Raw genomic sequence first — 19,087 nt, forward strand, 5'->3', positions numbered from 1 at the left:
AGGCAAATGCTTCCGAGAGGTCAGCCATAAGGCCCGTAACAATAACGGCTGGCATTTAAAAAGAAAAGGCAATAAAAATAAATCTACACAATGTGAATGTGTGGAGAATAAAAAAAAAAAGCTGCTCATACATTCTCCTAAAAATAAAACAGATATGTTTTACAAGCAAGGATACTTTATACAAGCCCTGAATTTGGTTGAATGGAAGAGGGATTGACTGATAAGAAACTACGAACTTGAAAAGATACATAATTGGCAATAGCCCTGACAAGAAACGTAATTGGGTATAGTCAAAACAGGTTTGGATTGAAGTATCAACTATCATGATTACAAATAGTACAAGATATAGTTAGCTGCAGATACTACACTATACAGCAAAAAGCATTTGGAAGAATGAGAATGCAGATATGCCATTCTCCAGGTAATCGTGGGCAGAAGGCAGCCAGTAGCTGGTGTTGCCTATCTATCATCAGGTGGCAATGTGGGACTTTTAGAACACATGCTGGTGTTATGAAGCTCCTTCATCCTCGTAACTGGATTGCAGAGACCTAAGCATTTGACCAGAATCTCTAGTTATGCACCACCCAAATTTAAAAATACATCTTTATCTTGAAGATAACATAACTAGGAAGATATAAAGGAAAATAAGAAGAAGGTTAAAACAATCAAAATTCAGTAAAAGCAGAATCCTGAAATCCAGATGCGTAATTCATGGTAACAGAATAATGAGTCGATAGAAATGAGTGGAGCAATATAATCCTTCTTTTATTGAGAAATATAACAGTAAGACCTGTATATTGTTTGTTTATCATGAACTAACTAAAAGCCATAAAGCAGAAGACTCGTCTCATTATTTCAAATGGTTGAGATAGAGCAATAGGCTATATCATGAAGTAAAATATGTAATTTGCATTCATCGCTGCACCTGAAAGTTATACAATACAGAAGAACATGAAAGTACTATTACCAATTACATGTAAGAACAGGATACATTCAGGAAATATTATTTTCAATTAATTTGACGCACTGAGCCTGTTGATTAAATGTTAACTGCCTCAATGACCTTGCCTTCTAAACATCACTTTGTTGTGGCCGAACAAGGCCAAAGAACAAAACACATCCAATGACATGTACTACAAAATGGTGATGTTGAAATACCACAGACATTGCATCAAGTCGAAACAATACAAGGATGATGGGCAGAGATTTTGTGGAGGAAAGCCCGTAGCATCAAAGGTGAGTGCAGCAGTAGAAGGCTTTAAGAGAGATTTGAATTTCGTGAGGCTGTCTCCCGATAATCTAACTCAACTTAATGCGAGTCATGAACTAGAGACTACATTGTTATTCTTTTCTGAAAATTAAGGGGAAAAAAAACCATGTAGTTTCATAACTTTAAATTATCTGACTTGTATCAGAAGGAAAAAATTGGAGAAGGATAGACGATTCAGCACAAATCAGGCAATCAGGTCGGACACAGGCTGCCAATCTATGTTTTTTATGATCTTGTTGATGTAGATATTATAGTATGCCAGAAATTGGTTAAGATTTTAGCATAAGCTTGATATATAGGCAGAAATCTGTCGGAGATGCATGTTGTACCTCCACATTTTGCGACTTTAACCATGTTACAGACAAAAATACAGTAAACTCCAATGTGGACTCGAAATTATTTTGATCTCATGAAAAGGTATAACAGCATAGCAGCACCTGAGCATTTTGGGATATCCCAAACTGCGATTGATGTTGGAGTACATCGAGGATCACATATTGCTCTATTATCTTCATGGTCAACATTCATAGCAAGCATCCACGAGCCAATTGTGACATCCTCATTATTAAACATTCTCAAGCTGTAAAGCAATTGTGTATAATTTGATCAGTGATCTAAGAGAAATAAACCGAAGAGTGTTTGGAAGAACAAGCATGCAGAAATGTAATCAAATTATGCATTTTTATTCCACAAGATGTCTGTCAAGATCTTCTCCAATACAAGTTATAGGAAAGGCAGACTGCAACATAACTAAGAGAAACAGCAACTATCAAGTGATGAACAATCAACAAAACAATTATGAGAACAATTATCAAAAGAAGTGCACACTTGATAGGAGGTTTTACAAAGAAGATAATACATGGATCCATATAGTATATTACACACCTGTTATTTCTTGCAATTGCCAGGGATGCGACCACCTCTGCAGAAAGAACATAGATAGGACCGTAAGCATGCAGGAAGTATTCATTTCCAATTAGATGTCCAGATTTCTCATACCTGAAAGTTTTTATGGTACAAAAAGTTCAGGTAAATGGTACCAAAGATGAAGACTTTTTAGCCTCAATATTCTCTGTCTTATAGCTGAAAAGACTCATTCATAACGCCCTACCACTTCAGTTTTGGGTCAGTAATCACAGGTCCCTTCTTCATGCAGCCAATATAACTGAGTTTATGGGTTCTCTCCTTAGCCAATAGTGTTGCAAGTCGATCTGATGGAGCGAGGTATTAGTAATACGATGCAGATTCATGAGCTGGAGACAGAGGATTATCCAGAAAAAAGCTCACCCGGACGAAGATATATATCATCATCAGCCTTGACAAAATAGTCAGCTTCAAATAACTCAAAGGCAGCCTTGAAGAATGCTAACCTACAATAGGAGGCAAAAGCACTGATAAATAAGCTGCTTAAATCCCATGATACAAAACAAGAAACCATATGCTCAACTATACGTTTTGTATGGCAGTTTGAAATACTCTTCCTCCACATCAATGATCATAAAATCCTGAAACTTCTCAATCTCTTTCTCAAGCTCAGCCATCTTCTTTGTGTCTTTTGATCGTCCAATGACAAATCTAAATGCCAAACCAGTAGCTTGCTCCAATCTAGGGTTAGAAATGACGGGCATAACAGCAGGTCAGTTTATTGTAAAATTCTAGAAAACGGTTCTTACTAACATGCCAAATTAATCATTGAGAGAATGCCACTGTATACAGGTTCTCAAAATTAAGCAGCCCAGCACCAGATACGGAAGATCTTACCTCATACTTGAGTTAAAGAAAAGGACATTGAATTGCTTAAATCGACCAAGATAATTCTTAACTTTCTTCCCTTTTTTTAAGGGGCCCAAAAGTGTTTGGAGGGTGTTGAAAGTTCATCAGAAGCAAGTAGCCAGAGAAAATATATTATATCCAACATAACATTTTTTCTTATCCTTTTCTTACTTGTATTTTGTACAAGAAGCATAGGCTAACATCGTGAGAACTTCCTTTTAGCAATACAATTAACGACAATAACCATCCATATTCACCATCCATTCTGACTTCTAAAACATGTAAGGGAATCAAGCTTTTTTTTGTTAGCATATAACCAATATTTTGGAAAATTACAGTAGGAAAATTAACAGTAATTGGCTTGACCAACTTGACTGGAAATTGGTCTCAAGGATGAATACTGAAATCTGCTACAATCAAGAATTGGTAAAAATCGATCATAGAGTGATTAGACCAGTCTTTTGTCCTCTTGATTAGTTTATAAATTTTTTTCTCCCAGCAAACTGGATTGCGTCAGAAAAGCAGCCCAATTGAACCAGTTCAAGCTCAATGCATACAAAAAGAAAGAAGAACTGATTGGAAGCACCTAAGAAGACCCTCAGGCTCAGAAGGGAGCCAAGTACTCCTCAAGGCCTCCCGGCGATCTGCCGAGGAAAACCCCGTCTGAATTCCGACGAACCCAAGAAGCTTCCGCCGCTCCATGCCAGTGGCATTTCCGACGCCGGAGTCTCCTCCTCCGAGTCGCCAAGCGCTGGAAAGAGAATAGAAGGCCCTGAAAGTGTCCTGAATGCGGCCACAGCGGAAGACTGGAGCGGGCCTGGGGCGGAGGACGGCGAGGAGAAAGAGGCTGATTCCGGCAACGCCGATGAGGAAGCAAAGAGCTGAAATTACGGTAATGGGCAGGGGAGTCCGAGGTCGGGATGGGATTTGAAGGGGCCTTTTAGTCTTTCCGGTCTTGGAGTACTCGTCGGAAGTGGAGAGTGGCAGGTGAGAGTGTGTACGGGGCATTTGAGTAAATTTCGAGAGAGTAACGGGGAGGGGTAGTTTTGGAAGGCGAAATTAGGGAGAAGTTGCTGATGACGATTTCGCACTACGTTAGACTTTCACGACTTGACCGGAAGTGATGAATCTTTCTGCTTCGATCTATCGAAAGTTGAAGCTTGCCAAAGCTCAGATACTACTGCTGAACTGTGTACTTGTACAGCTAGTCTGAGATTGAAGACCGAAGTGATCAAGGCAACGTGTAACCAAGAATATGAATTTCTTCTGGGAAACGTTCTAAAGAGCACAATGGGTAACCAAAATGTCGTGTTGGAAAAAAAAAATTTTTTTTTTTGGTGATGTGTTGTTTTTCTCCCTTGTGGTAGAAACCCACACACACACGCACTTACACTCAATGACGCAGGAAGCATCAAGAAACCGGCCAATCCATGGGAGACCCACAAAGAAACCCTATTCAGTCAATTGATGACAGGAAAGGCTCTTCATAGACCTTAAAGCCAGAGTAAAGATCCACGATCTTTCGGTGAATTACTTTTCCGTGATCTTCATAGATCTTAAACCCAGAGTATTTTCCGTGAACATATTTTTGAATTACTTTTTTATTTTACATATATTAAATTATTACTGCAGTATGTTTTCTACAAAAATTTCAGAAAATTGCAATCCAAACATGACCAATATATGCAAAGGGATGATAATAAATAGAATGGGATTAGATGGTAATTATCTATTAGAATTTAGTATCGAAGAGAGGTTAGTGATGAGTAATCCAATAAGAGTATGAAAAGAGATCCAAAAAAAAAAAAAAAACCGATACCCCACATACACATACAGAGACATCATCAGGTGTTAGAAAAAGCACATTCGATTTTATCTTCTAAGGCATTCTTAACTCATTTGGTTCATATTTCATTTTCACCATTTGGAGACAATCATTGAAGTGATTTTTTCAAAGAAAAGAAAAGAAAAGAAGTTGTATGTGATAGGATTGTGAAATCATGATTTTAACTTATGTTTTTTTTTTGATGGGACGTTTTAATCTCGATGTACTAAATTTTTGGCTTAACAAAAGTTTAAATTTTTGGCTTCTAGAGTTTTTGAATTATTTAAATATGTGTATCGTAGTTTCATGAATGATTTGATAAAATTGAGTAGCGAGTAGAAAGCATCTGATGGTTAATCCCGAACCACAAGCGAGCATGTTCAATATCTCTACAATAATAAAAGTAGCAGCAAGTAGTTTGATATAAACAATCTAATGTTACTTTTTAGAATTTCCTTTTTACCCTTTTATTTATTTCTTACCATTAAGTTAATAACAAGGGCTCTGTTGGTTTAGCTATTTTTGGGGGATTTTTTTGAAATATTTTATTATAGCAGTGTATATGAAAAATTTTTACTATAAAATTTTTTTGAAATATTTGATATACTAATATGGATGGAATGTTTTTTGAGTTATTGTATATTACTGTAACATTGTATTTGAAAAACTTATTTTTTGAAAAAATAGCCAATCCAAACGGAGTCTTAGATTCAAAAATTATCTTTAACAATTTTTATAGTCATACTAGAGAATATAATCTAGTAGTTTTCCTAGTCATTATCCACAAGAATTTTCAACATTTCAGTCAATTTAGACCTGTCATCTTTGGACAATGATGAGAATAAATATTCAACACCTTAAGTACCTTGGCCATCTTGATATATGTTGGAATATGACTGTATATCTATTTTTTCCTTTATTTGGTAATCCAATTTTTTATGGGAATCCTGAGTATAAAGCACTTGCATGTTTATTTAATAAAACTAAAAAAAAATTAATAAATCAAAAATATTAAAATTATATAAAAAATAAAAATGAATTAAAGGAAAAAAAATATGTAGAAAATAGATTTGGGTATTGGGCGGGATCAATCTAAACCCATCCCAAAGTGATCCCGCCCAAATTAGTCCCAAAACACATATGGGTAAGGTTGGGCCCAAACCCATATGACTCGGTTCCATCACAAACTCAAGCAAATCCCGCCCATCCCGCCCATTTTGCCACCTCTACCATTAACCCATAAAATTGAGTAACGAGTAGAAAGCATCCAACTGTTAATTCCAAACCACAAGCAATCTGTAACAACAATTGAATCTGTAAGGTTAATGATAGAATTTTTTTAAATAAAATATCATAATTTCATTAAAATCTGTAATAATGGCAGAAATTATATTATCTAGATAAAGGATACTCGATGAACAATAAAAATTACATTATAAAATTTCAAATTTAAAAAATGAGACAAAATACTTGTAAGGTCATGGACATCTGCGCATGCTTCCAATCGTCAAATCTGTTGATTAACTGATTCAAATCCAAATATCATGGTGAGATCTACCAAATAGATCTAAAAAATTCTAGATCTGATAATCAAAATCTAAAAAAAACTTAGATCTAATAAATAAAAAATTATTAAAAACTCTCACTAGGAATCCTTATGAGAGAATAAAACTCTCACTAAAAAAATTTAGGAGCGAAAAAAACTCTCACTAAACAACCTTAAGGAGAGAAGATACTCTCATTGGAAAATCTTAGAAGAGATTTTATTCACACATATGAAAAGAATCTATAGAGAGGGATCCTCCCATAGGGAAAGATCAGAAAAATCTGATCTCTCTCTCCATGAGAGAGTTGAAAGGAGTTTTAGTTAGAGAGTTTTTTTCGATAGAAAAGAAAGAAAGAAAAAGGAGAAAGTTAATGATAGGATTTAAAAAGAGACTTATTTAAATGTGTAATAATTTAGTAAGAGAGATTTTGCTAGATAATGACAATTGAACCTATAAGGTTAATGATAGAATTTAAAAAAAAAGACTTATTTTAAATGCGTAAGGATTTAGTAATAGAGGTTTCAGAGAGCATCCCATTGATGCCATCCTTATGTATATGAGATAAAAATGAAATCAGAAAATATAATAAGATGGTTGAAAAAAGGGCATAACTTGAAATACAAATTACTGGGGGGCCTTGGGGGCAAACTTAACATATTAAATTATGCTACTTCCGTCAAATTTAAATTTCTGATAGAGGATTCTGTAACTTCTATCAAATTCGTAATATATTTTCTCCATTTGTAAAAATGAAACAAAGAGAGAGAAATCAATTTTGTGGTGGAAAAATTGAATAAAGAACACCTTATGATCACTGAACAAATAATAGGTCTGGTTTACCTAAATATTTGTCAATAGGTTAAAGGACACTTTAATATTCTTCTGTTCAACTTAACTAGCTTTTATGAACCATTTGGCTGGATGTTATACTCTACGCATGAAAACAACTTTAGACCAAAATCAATTTCTTAGATGGATTGGCATTTGAACAAATCTAATTCATTTGCACAGTATGGTTTGGTAATTAATAACTGCGATATCTTTTTTTTTTTTTTTTTTGCAACGATAATATTTGTATAACTTGTATAATTTCATCTATCCTATTCTAGAGGGAGGGAGAGCCTATATGGACCTGACTAAACCATAGTTATTAAACCCAACCCGGGAGGGAACCCGGCGAACGAGGTGGATCAACGGGTTACTGGTTCAACCAGTGGGTGAGTGGTTGAACCGGTGGGTCACTAAATATATTTAAATATTATATTTCATAATTTTAAATATAAGATATAAGATATAAATTGTAATAAATAATGTCATAGCAAATACTCATATAATTTAATTTGCTATAAAATAATTAATTCATATAAGAATCAATAAAATATAAAGTTATTTAGTAATACACCAAATTTTAAGTATAAAATTTTATCTATATTCAGTGTAATTATCTAACTTATTTATAAGTTTTAAGTGCAAAAAAATATTAAAAATAATATTTGTCTTTAAAATGAATTATGTAATATGTTATTTTTGAAGTTTATTTTATAACTTATAGAGTTTGGGGGTCATAAATTTTTATTAAAAGATTCCAAATAAATTTGTTTTAGAGAAATAAAAAAAAAATTGAAAAAGGTTTATATATTATAAGTAAGAAACTTTAGCACCATACTGTGAAGTAGCTTGGTGGTATCTGCGTTGTTGCAATGCTCATACGTCCAATGTTCGAATCCCATCAAAGGCATAAATTTTTTCTTAGGAACCCGGTTTCTAGATAAAACCGGCCGGGTTTCCGGTTTAATCCGGTCGAACCCCCGGTCCGTTGACTAATCAACGGATTGATTGCTCAAACGATCTAACTCAAAATCCAGCCCGGTCCAATGCCCGGTTCACCGGTTTGACCGGTTCGACCGCCGGGCCGGGCGGGGTTTAATAACTATGGACTAAACTAAAGGAATTTATTTTATTCTAGAGGAAGGGAGAGCCTATATAGAACTAACTAAACTAAAGGAGTACTCTGACATCTCCTTTAAAATTTTTAAAAGAGTGGGGTTCGCAACGTCGATCTCCAATCCAAAGAGGAGCTTAGTCCCTTTCTTATGGTCACTGAGTTTTGATAACTGCGATATCAAGCAAAGAAAAAAATAAGTGAGAGTGCCTTTGAGTTGCCCTAAACCCGGTCTTTAGTGTAAATCGCTGCAGACATTATTGGATCAGCTGATCTTGGCCACGCCACCGCCCAATTTTTTGAGCTAACCTCCCAAATTTGGACCACCCTGATAGCTTGACCCATTTAAACCAAGGCGATGGTTTAAATAATCTAGGGCTGGGAGAAATTTAAATGACTTCGGCTCATTTTCGTCCGTCCAAAATTACAGTGACTTGTCAGAAATTGATCAGAACGGAATTGATCTCCCAATCAGCACCCTAAAAGGAACTTAAAGACCCTTCTAGTGGCCGTAGCCAATGGTTATTACTAAACGTTTATTCGAGATTCAAGAATTTTATAACCTCGTGAACATAAGAATATTACCTTAACAAGATAAGATAGAGGGAAGTAACTTGCATTCACAATTTCCTAAAATGAAATTTTCAAAAATATTGACTACAAATTACGACGTTGCCCTTGCCAAAAGCTTCCACTCCAAAGATAGAAGGAAAATACTCCCTTCGTCCTAGATTATTTGTCACATTTTTGAATTTCAACAATTTAAGAATAGCAGTTCAATGATAGTGGATTTGTTTTTAAAATTACCCACAAAAAAAGCAAAATCCAAAATTGAATTTAATATGAAATATTAGGTAAAGGTGGGAATAACATTAAAAAAAAAAAGATCAAATGTAATTTTAACTTCAATAAGATAACAAATATTTTAAAACATTCCAAAATAAATAGTATGATACTTTCAATGGGACGGAGAGTAAGTATATGATGACTTGTTGCATCAACTACCACTCAGTGGAGTCCTTTTTTTTTTTTAGGCGGGGAGGGGTCCTTCAAAAGAACCGAAAAAAAAATAGAAAGAAACAAAAGCAAATACAAATACCTATAACTATATACGCCCAATTAAGCCCAAAGTGCAAGCAAGGACATCAACCCTGCACCCAAAAACAGTGCAATATAAGAAGCCACTTGAAGTCTTGTATTGCAGCTCATTCTCTTACTCAAAAAGTCAGCAGCAATTAGATCAACTAAGGCCATGTAAACAAGAATGCCAGCAGATATAGAATCAAAGATGCCTTCAATGATCAAGGCTCTTGGACTGTTTGGATTGTAACTAGTAGAAATCCCAGTCCCCACTGCAATCCCCAGTGGGGTTGTGATGGCGAAAAAACATGCCATTATGGTAGCATGGACGGTTTTAAACTGGGCCTGAGAGATGCAGCCTCCAAGAGCAAACCCTTCAAAGAACTGGTGGAATGATAATGCCCCAATCAAGGGTCTTATGGTACATGGACTTTGTGACACTCCAAGAGAGAGCCCAATGATCACGGAGTGTGATACTATCCCCAATTCCAAGACCTGTCAATTAAAAGAGACATGAGTGAAATCCAGATAAACTTTTAATCTATATACATAAAAATGGATTTAATTGTGATATGGCAACTACAGAGTAAAAATAGGGCCGAGAGAGAGAGAGAGAGAGAGGGGGAGGGGGGAATGCTTATGTTCAACTATCTTGGCCTATAGATACAAGAAAAACCTATAAAATCAGGAAAGCCAGCGCATAGCTCAGTAGTGATGATGCTGTGGTTTTCTACAAGGTCAAAACAATATTTAACTCAGCCACAAGAACTTTATCATTCAAGCACACAAGGATGTGGAAGAAAATCTGCAGAAAAAGAGGACGGCGCTGAACTAGCAGTCAAGCACTGCAAAAGCCACCCTTCAGCACACCAGTCTGCCCTCAGCTGAGACTTGTATTCCCCAGAGAAATTTGGAACGAGGGAGATTAATGAGATAATATACATGATGTGCAGACTCCATTTTCAAAGGAAAAAAAGGATCTGGGAAGGGGGGAGGGGAAATATTAAATCATAGCAACATCTAGCACGAAAGAACTATTACTCCACAAATTCTCTAAAGTTTTGTTCCATGTGACGTTTCATTGGATGACAACTATGAAATGCATTTCATAATGAGCTAATATCTGGAGAAAGTAGGATAAAATATTCTACACCTGGAGAATGAATAAATGGTCATCATAAAGTAAGAAAGGCCAAATTTTATGATCCACCTTGTGAACATTTAGCAGGCATCAGCACCAAGTATGATACATAAGAATGAAAAGGAGATGAAAAGCTTGGTATAAGAAGAGTATCACTCAAGTAGGATCATAACGAAATCAAGTTTGCTTGCCTCCAATAAAAACTAGAGAAACTTCACAGATCTCTTCAATAAAATGCTAGAATTTGGGAACCAAGAAGTTCCAAATATCCCTCAATTTTGTCAATTTAGGTTTATTCCCCACAAAGATATAAAGAATTTGTTGACAGTCAGAGCCTAAAGTAAGATTGCATAATGAATGGGGGCCTTCTATGGTCTTTGATCATGAGTCCAAATCTTATCCCCAATCCTCTATCTATTTCAAAAAAAACTAACTACAACTTAAAGAGAGCACAAACAAGAACGTTTCGAAGAGTATTAGCAATGAAAGTGCAAAGATGCTGCCAAAATGAATGTAACACACAAAACAAAGGAATTTGAAGTACCTGTGAAACAACTACATGCCTCTTACTACCTTCTTCATTCCCATCATCTATCTCATGTGAATGTGAATGACTCCTCTTATTTCCAGCACAAGCTCCTTGCTCTTGAGGGTGGCTATGTCTATGATGTGCTGCATGTGCATGCATCCCCACAATGTGCATGCCACCACCTTCTTCTTCACCAAACACTTTCCCATTCAAACCTTCATTCTCCGCCGGAACAATTCCTGACTCCATGTCCACTGAATCAACCCGCACAATTTGGCTTTCTTTCCCTTGTTTACGCTCATAGTACTGGGTTCCGATGAACTCAATCAGAAGAGTCCCCAATGCCGCCATCATTGCTATAAATCCAGAAAATGGAAATTTTGACCATGGAATTTCAGGCAGACAAGAGTCGGTCAAATTTGACGTGGCATCTGGCAACATGTGCACAAAACCTGTAGCGAGAATGACGCCACCTGCAAAGGCCTTGGCTGCGACAAAAAGGTTGGAATCTGTTCCAAGGAACCTACGTTTCTTACCAACTAAGGGTATTGCAACACCGCATACCCCAGCAAAAAGGATTGCTGCAATCGCCACCATTTTCAAGGTGAATGCTGTTCCCTCATCTCGGCAGCTGTCCAATTCAGAATCATGACTGGTACAGGTCGTGTTTGCCATGGATTGAGAGAGGTCCTGCAGAAAGGAGCCTTTTTTGGAGCCCCAAATGGAAGACACCAGAGAATTTAGAGCGCATTTCAACTTCCAAGACGATTATAAACAATCTAAAAGTCATGCTCTACAATCATGAACAATTCAAGTGAAACATAACCACCATGGCATTTGTGACCTATAATAATGGACAAGCAGCAATTACTTCAGTCGTCCTACCATTCTTTTGTAATTGAGAAAGATATTGAACAAAAACACAAGACACACAACTTTTGTTTTCTCCACGATTCCAACAACAGAAAAAGTGAATGATGAGGCAAATTCACATGCATGCAGCTTAAGAAAATGCATTCTCTTTGTGATCATACTGTAATATAGCAAAGGAGACTACCTTTCTTTCATCCCAAATTAAACTAATAATTAAGTCAACTCAAATACTTTCTAGAATTGAAATTTCTAGACATTCGAGAAGCCAAATAGACAGTCAACTCAGATAACTAAGGTAGAAATATCAACTCTTCAGCTCCATATTTGTGTTATCCACAAATATACTGCATGAAATCAAAACACCAAGAAGAAGAAGAATTTGATTCGTCATCTCACGTTTATCAATGTACACTATCAGAAATAATAGCAACATAATAAAAAAAGATGTCTACTTATGAATTGAAACAGAATTTTCAACAAATAGGAAGCAAAACATGCAAGAACCAGCTTGATAACCAAAATTCTTCCAGTTGTTTCTCAATTTTCTAGACAAATAAAGAAAAGGGTATATCAAATTCTCGTTCTTACCTGCAAAAGCCCGAGACTTCCCGGTAATTCCCTTCAACTCAATCAAAGGCAATATATCCTGAAACACCAAGAAATCCCAATAAAAATCACAACTTGATCAACAACCACCTACCCAAATATCAGATTACGAGCAAGAAAGTAACCAAGAACGCTGAAAGAAGAGGAAACTCAAGGCAGGGAGGAAAGAAGACGAAAGGATCAGAACAGAGTACAACAGTGAGAGAAGCCCAACCTCAATGAATGACATGGGATGCAAGCTATCAAGGGGTGCACAAAAAAATGAGTTTCGGTATTCTCTTGAAAACCCTCTAGCTCTCTTTTCAGGAGAGTAATAAAATCAGCACGAATCTCAACACCCTTCTCAACAGTGGAACTATTTATACCTCCAGCTCCACTACGAACCTGGTGGCATCAAGAATTCACGAACGAAAAAAGGTAACCAAAAAGTATGAAAGATGATGACCACCTTTGTTTGGGATTGGGGATGTGACATCAACGAACCGCGTTCTTGTGGCAAATGTAACCACCGATTGGTACAAACAAAAAGAAAAAGATAAAAAGCAAGGGGCGCACAGGCAGAGCACAGCAAGAGCGAGCAGAGCAGATGGGAGAAAGCTCTTGCGGTTGGGTTGGGATGTCGACATTCTTGGAGGATCCTGAAAGAGGGTGGAGAGAGTGGCATAGGCCAGAATAGTTGAATTTGGGGGAGGAATGGGGGGTTGAGTGTCGACACCTCGACGTAACGCTAACTAAATTTCTAATGTACTCATAATTAAGTACTCATAATATTTGTTGGATCATGTACTACTAGCTTTCTTTTGTTTATTTGTTAGCCATGATAGCATAGCAAGGGGAACTTTTTTATTTGTTAGTTTTTGCTGTTATTATACTGTCTGCTCCTGCTAACGCACTTTTTTGTTTGTTTTTATTTCTGTTATTATATTGTCTCCTCCAGCTAACGCCCCTTTTTGTTTTGTTTGTCTGTTTGTTTTTATTTTGTTCTGGTTTAAATTTCAGGGCCAGATTTTGCATGTACATGATGAGGCTTTTTTTTTTTTTTTTGGTTCTTCCAAGAGTCCAAAAAAAAAAAAAAGAGAGAAATATGGTTGATTTGAGTTTTAAAATTTCCAGAGTTTTTCTTTTAATATACCATACTTAGATGATAATAAAATTTATATGAATTGCTAATTTTTTTTAAAAATATAAACACGTTTTCCGATCATCTTTTTATTTTTTCAACCGCCGTTTTGTCTCACAAATATCAAATCGCTAAAAGTGCTGTTATTCTAAAAAATTTTCAAATAATCCAAATAAACCCAATCTATAGACCGAATAGTTCAATTTTGCACTAATAATTTTTTTCGCATAGGAATATTATTTTTTAAAACATTATTTGTCTTGAACGGTATAAAAAAAATTAGAGTTGACTAAGGGTTTTAGGGACAAACAGACAAATTAAAAAAAATGATATTAGAGGGTAAAATGCAAAATGTGCTATACTTTAAGGGATTTACTATGATTAACCCTTCGAAATACCAATACTGTTTGATATTTTCGTTATACAATTTTAGAATTGATTATTGATTAATTGATTAATTATATTTTCGAAATCTACTAATGTTTTTAACAAAAATTTTAGTGATTGTGTTGATTTAATTTAGTTACCATTGATGAACATATGCACCGGGGCACTTCGACAAACTTGAAAAAGGAAAAATCTTTTTCCCCTAACTCCAATTTTCTTTTATGACATGAAACCTTTTATAAATTGATATAGCTTTGTTAATTAAGTGTTAGTCTTGTTTTTTCAAGAGCCTCGTTGTATCCCTCACCTTTTCCCTTTCTACCCAAAAAAAAAATGCATCTTAAATTTGCTGCTATGCCCTCTTGCTCGCTGTACTAAATCAAACACTCTAAATTTCATTGAATATTTGCTTCAACATAAATTCAGTGTTACGGAAAATTTTCCATTATTTGTGTTCTTTGATTGGCATGCATTTTATGAGCTCCCAAATAACAAAGAAATGAAATAAGAGGATATATAGAACAATAACAGAAGAGTATATAATTACCGCAGAAATCTACCTTAGTCTACCTTTTTATTTTATATATATATATAGAGAGAGAGAGAGAAAAGATCATTTCATTCAATTAATATACATTAATGACGGAAATATATAAAATCAAACATGACATAGATACGTACAGATCTAAAATCAATAGATATAACAAAAAATAAATAAAAATCTTAGAAAAGAATAAAATTTTCACAAGAATGATTTAGGAGAGGAAAAGTCACACTAGGAGAGAAGAATCTTTCATTAGAAAATCTTGTGAGAAAATTTATTTTATTAGCCTACTATAAATACGTAAAAATGACTAACTCGAGCATGATTATTATTGCTTCCATAGGAAAATCGAATTTCTAAAATATTATATATGGTTTACGCGATTTCCTGTGTTCTAATCAATAAGAGCAAATTATAGTTTATCTATCAAATTCATAATAATTTTTTTCTATTTGTAACATTGAAACAAAGAGAGAACTAGCAATTTTTGTGAATTTCAGCGTGTAGAAGGGAAAAAATTTATGGCAACTTTTCAAATAGATTTGTGTGTTAGGAGCACATTGAGAAGAGGAATTAAAAATAAAGGTAAAATTGAGTCTTTGTTGTTTGATTTTTATTTATTTGTAAGAAGTGAAGTGGGTCTTTTTTTTTAAAACCGTTGACATGGTGCATATAAAATGATAACAAAGAATAACATTAAATAAATATATTATTAAAGGACAGTAAGTGCAATATTTTCTAATTATAAGGGAAAATATAAGAATTCGTACATGTAAATTGCATATTCCGGTGGGTTAGTGGGTATAATTGCCCCATTGTATCTTCATAATTGATTTAAAAAATATGTTTATGATACAAATAAATTAATATTTACAAAATAAAAAAATTGATATCTAAAGAAACCCAATAGTTTAAAAAAGAGATTCTAACAAGTAGTACACACTAATCGGAATAGTTAGGTTAGGCAGCAGCTCGGTCTATCACATTCCATGTGTCATGTGGTGGAAATATTGAACAAAGAATACCATATGATCAATGATCACGTAATAGGTCAGGTTTACCTAAATATTTGTTAATAGGTTAAAGGACGCTATGTTTTTCTTCTGTTCAACTCAAGCGGCAATTTCTATCGTTTCTGAAAAAAAAAAAAAAAAAAAAAAAACTCAAATGGCCTTTATGAACCATTTGGTTGGATGTTATATTTTTCGCGTGAAAACAATTTTAGACCAAAATCAATTGCTTATATGGGGTGACATTTTAACGAATCCAGTTCACTTGCACATGTTTTGAACTAACCTCCCAATTTTTGGACCATCTAAATAGTTTGACCCATCTATACGTATTAGAGGACAGGTTTTTTACGAGAAGCCTCCACAAGCGTCAGAAATCTGAATCTCATTTTACTACAATTTTGAATTTATTTTAATTCAATAATGCTTATTGCTTCTCCTTATCCCTTCTCACTATCTATTTTACGTGATCCACTAACCCATAAAATCAAAACTCCAAAATTTGAATTAGCGGATAATAATCATCCTTGCAAAATCTCATCCAAAAACTGATAGTAATAACGCCTAAAACTGACAACATGACTGATAGTAATAACTAATTGATAATTTAAGAAACTCACTACTACGAAAATCACATATCCAAAATTTAGGAGCCCGTTTAAATAACAATTTCCACAATTCTACGTATCTTATTGTCATAACGTAGTTTTCAGGGATGGTTGGAATAATCATCTAATAGGATAAGTTTAAGGCTAAAAACTTAATTTAGTTGCAATAGGTAAAATGGTTAAAGGATGGTTGTAATTGGATATGTCAACTGAATGTTTGACAAATCTATGTATATACCTGGAAGGAAAGTGCTAAAATTGTTACTATATAAATGATTAAAAAATGGGACTAATCACATTATTCCTTAGATTTGATAAATCAATCTTTTTATTAAGCAAGGAATAAAATAGGCTAAAGTGTTAAAGTTGTAATGGGGTGAATGATTTTAATATGGGACTAATCAAATTATCCAAATTTATTTTCTTTACTTATGGAAGGAAAAAGGGGTTGAAGTCTAAAAACAATCTATAAACAATTTACTAAGCATTCATTTGAAGTGGGAAAGAAAGTTTTAAATTTTAAATTTGAATTGCCATAGGATTAGTTGTAAATCATTATTTCAAACTTTTTAAATTGAATTTATGTATTAAAATAAATAAAAAATCTAGAAAAAATGTATGGGAGATTTGGAAGCCATCCAAGAGGCCTTCACTAAAACCTCTCCCACAATACATATAGACAAGTATTCTGACCCGTGCTGTGCACGGATTTGTATTTCAATTCAAAAACAATACTTATATATTATAGTATAGAATAAAGTATATGACAAAGGCAAAAAAAAATTCAAAGAAGTGTATGCTTCACATATTAATAAAAAGTTTATTTCATAAATACAAAATGGACTTTTTAATTTTAATATCTTAAATAAGTTGAAACCAAATTTTGTTAACCTATTGTTTATCAATATATGATAACAATTTGAATAAAATAATTTAATTTATAGTGATTTATATGATAGAGCAATTGTAAACTTATTTATCAATATATCATTGTTGTACCCATATATCAAAATTTTTAACATTAAAAACATAAAGTATAACTAATTCATTTTCCTTGATTTTAGAAAATTATTTCTCCCATCTTGTAATCCTAAAATTGTTGAGTGCTTAATGTTCTTCATAAACTTTAATATAGATTTAAAATAATCTTTGTAAGATGTGTTTTTAAAATTTTTAAAATTATTAAAAACTATCATCCTTTCCATCCTCTTTTACCTGCTAACTGGCTATCTGCTGCTTTCTATGACTTTCAGACATTTTACTACGGTGTTATCTTTCCTGTCATATCCCCACGATCCCATCATTTTTTCTCCCCTCTCTCCATCTAATCTTGTAATAGTTCATCCTTCTTTTTTGACTTTTTCACCACTCTTCAACTTCTCGTTATTATCTTTTTCTCGCCTATAGTTAGCCTCTAGTTTTCTATCATTGCCACCCAACTTCCTATTATTTTCCCTTCATCATTCTTCCAAACCCTTTAAATCCATAATTTGTTTCTTTTAGGCTAGTAGTACTTTGTTTTTTATTCAGTGATTTCATAATTTAAAATTCACAAGTGGTAATCATTATTGATATTTTAAATCCATGACTAATGAATATTATTTTCTTTTTTCTCTTTATATAATTTGTCTTTTCAGTTAGGACTACTAAGTTGAAGGGTAAAATATTATTATTTACTTTTTTACTTTTAGTAGGGTTGGTGATTTTTCCTATTCATTTACCCTAACATTAATAAATTTCAAATAAAATTCCTATATAAGTGGACCATTTCTTACTTTTAAATTCAAAAGACATAAAAGGATATATAACAATTTAAAAAAAATCAAAATTCTATATATAAAAAAAAAAGAATGAAGAGTTATAAGCATTCTGATTTAATCATCCTAAAAAGCCTCCCTACAATACGCTTTATCCTATATTTTCCTTTCATCATTCTCCCAAACCCTTTAAATCCATAATTTTTTTTAGGCTAGTAGTACTTTGTTTTTTTATTCAGTGATTTCATAATTTAAGATTCACAAAGGTTCAGCAAGTTCATTTCTAAGAAAAGATAAGTCTTGCTGAACATTTTTTTATAGTATGAACTTCACAAAATTCAATAGATTTAATTAAACCACCAATATTGGCTTTCATACAATATTATCAAATCGAATGTATAATGTTTGTAACTATTTCATTTTAAAATCAAATAAAATATGCGATTACATTTATTTCTATCCATATATAATTCATTTTCTAATATAACTTTCTATTATTATTTCAAGATCCATCTTCCGCAAAAACGTAGTTTTTGAATGATGTACAAAATTTATCACGCTTTGAACGATTGCTCGACATATCTTAAATTTTAATTATGTTGGTACAATTTTTTTACCTTTTTTTTAATTCACATCCTTTTTTAATTTCTTTCAATAATGTCAATAGCATGCATATGCGTAGAATGGGTATTCACACAAGTTTAAACTAAGGCGGAGGTTTAAATAAACTAGGTCTGACAGAAATTTAAATAACTTGAGACTCATTTTTATTTCAACTACGACTCGGTTTTAACAAAGCCCAATTGACAAGCTACTATCAACAGGTTATCCTTTACGTCAACACCTCTAAACCATACGGATGCCTCGCTCCTTAGATTTGAGAAGTCAAGGCTCCGTTTGGATTATTATTTTTAAAAATTTTTGTAGAAAAAATGTAAGATCGCACGGATGCCTCACTCGTTGGATTTGAGAAGCTTTCACACTAGCGAGGGGATTTGATCCTCCAATCAGCACTTCAAGAGGGACTCAAAACCCTCCTCGTGGCCACCGAGCCAATGGTTCGATGGTTACAGCG

General features: G+C 33.9%; 2 protein-coding genes across 2 annotated transcripts; both read right to left on the reverse strand.

The window, feature by feature from the left end:
- Nucleotides 1-108: 108 nt before the first annotated feature.
- On the reverse strand, nt 109-4,183 carry LOC113707283 (probable beta-1,3-galactosyltransferase 12). The gene is made up of 7 exons (XM_027229534.2): nt 3,630-4,183; nt 2,723-2,875; nt 2,558-2,640; nt 2,382-2,481; nt 2,156-2,269; nt 1,708-1,850; nt 109-548 (listed from the first exon to the last, which is right to left on the reverse strand). Exons 1-7 carry the CDS (start codon nt 4,049-4,051, stop codon nt 460-462), a joined length of 1,104 nt encoding a protein of 367 aa, XP_027085335.1. The 5' UTR covers nt 4,052-4,183; the 3' UTR covers nt 109-459.
- A 5,046-nt stretch (nt 4,184-9,229) lies between these two features.
- LOC113705656 (zinc transporter 4, chloroplastic) lies at nt 9,230-12,955 on the reverse strand. The gene is made up of 4 exons (XM_027227574.2): nt 12,801-12,955; nt 12,569-12,626; nt 11,123-11,811; nt 9,230-9,932 (listed from the first exon to the last, which is right to left on the reverse strand). The coding sequence occupies exons 1-4, from the start codon at nt 12,813-12,815 to the stop codon at nt 9,477-9,479; spliced, it is 1,218 nt and encodes a 405-aa protein (XP_027083375.1). The 5' UTR covers nt 12,816-12,955; the 3' UTR covers nt 9,230-9,476.
- Nucleotides 12,956-19,087: the final 6,132 nt, after the last annotated feature.

This window comes from Coffea arabica, chromosome 8c (assembly GCF_036785885.1).
Source record: "Coffea arabica cultivar ET-39 chromosome 8c, Coffea Arabica ET-39 HiFi, whole genome shotgun sequence".
NCBI classification, from domain to species: Eukaryota; Viridiplantae; Streptophyta; class Magnoliopsida; order Gentianales; family Rubiaceae; genus Coffea; species Coffea arabica.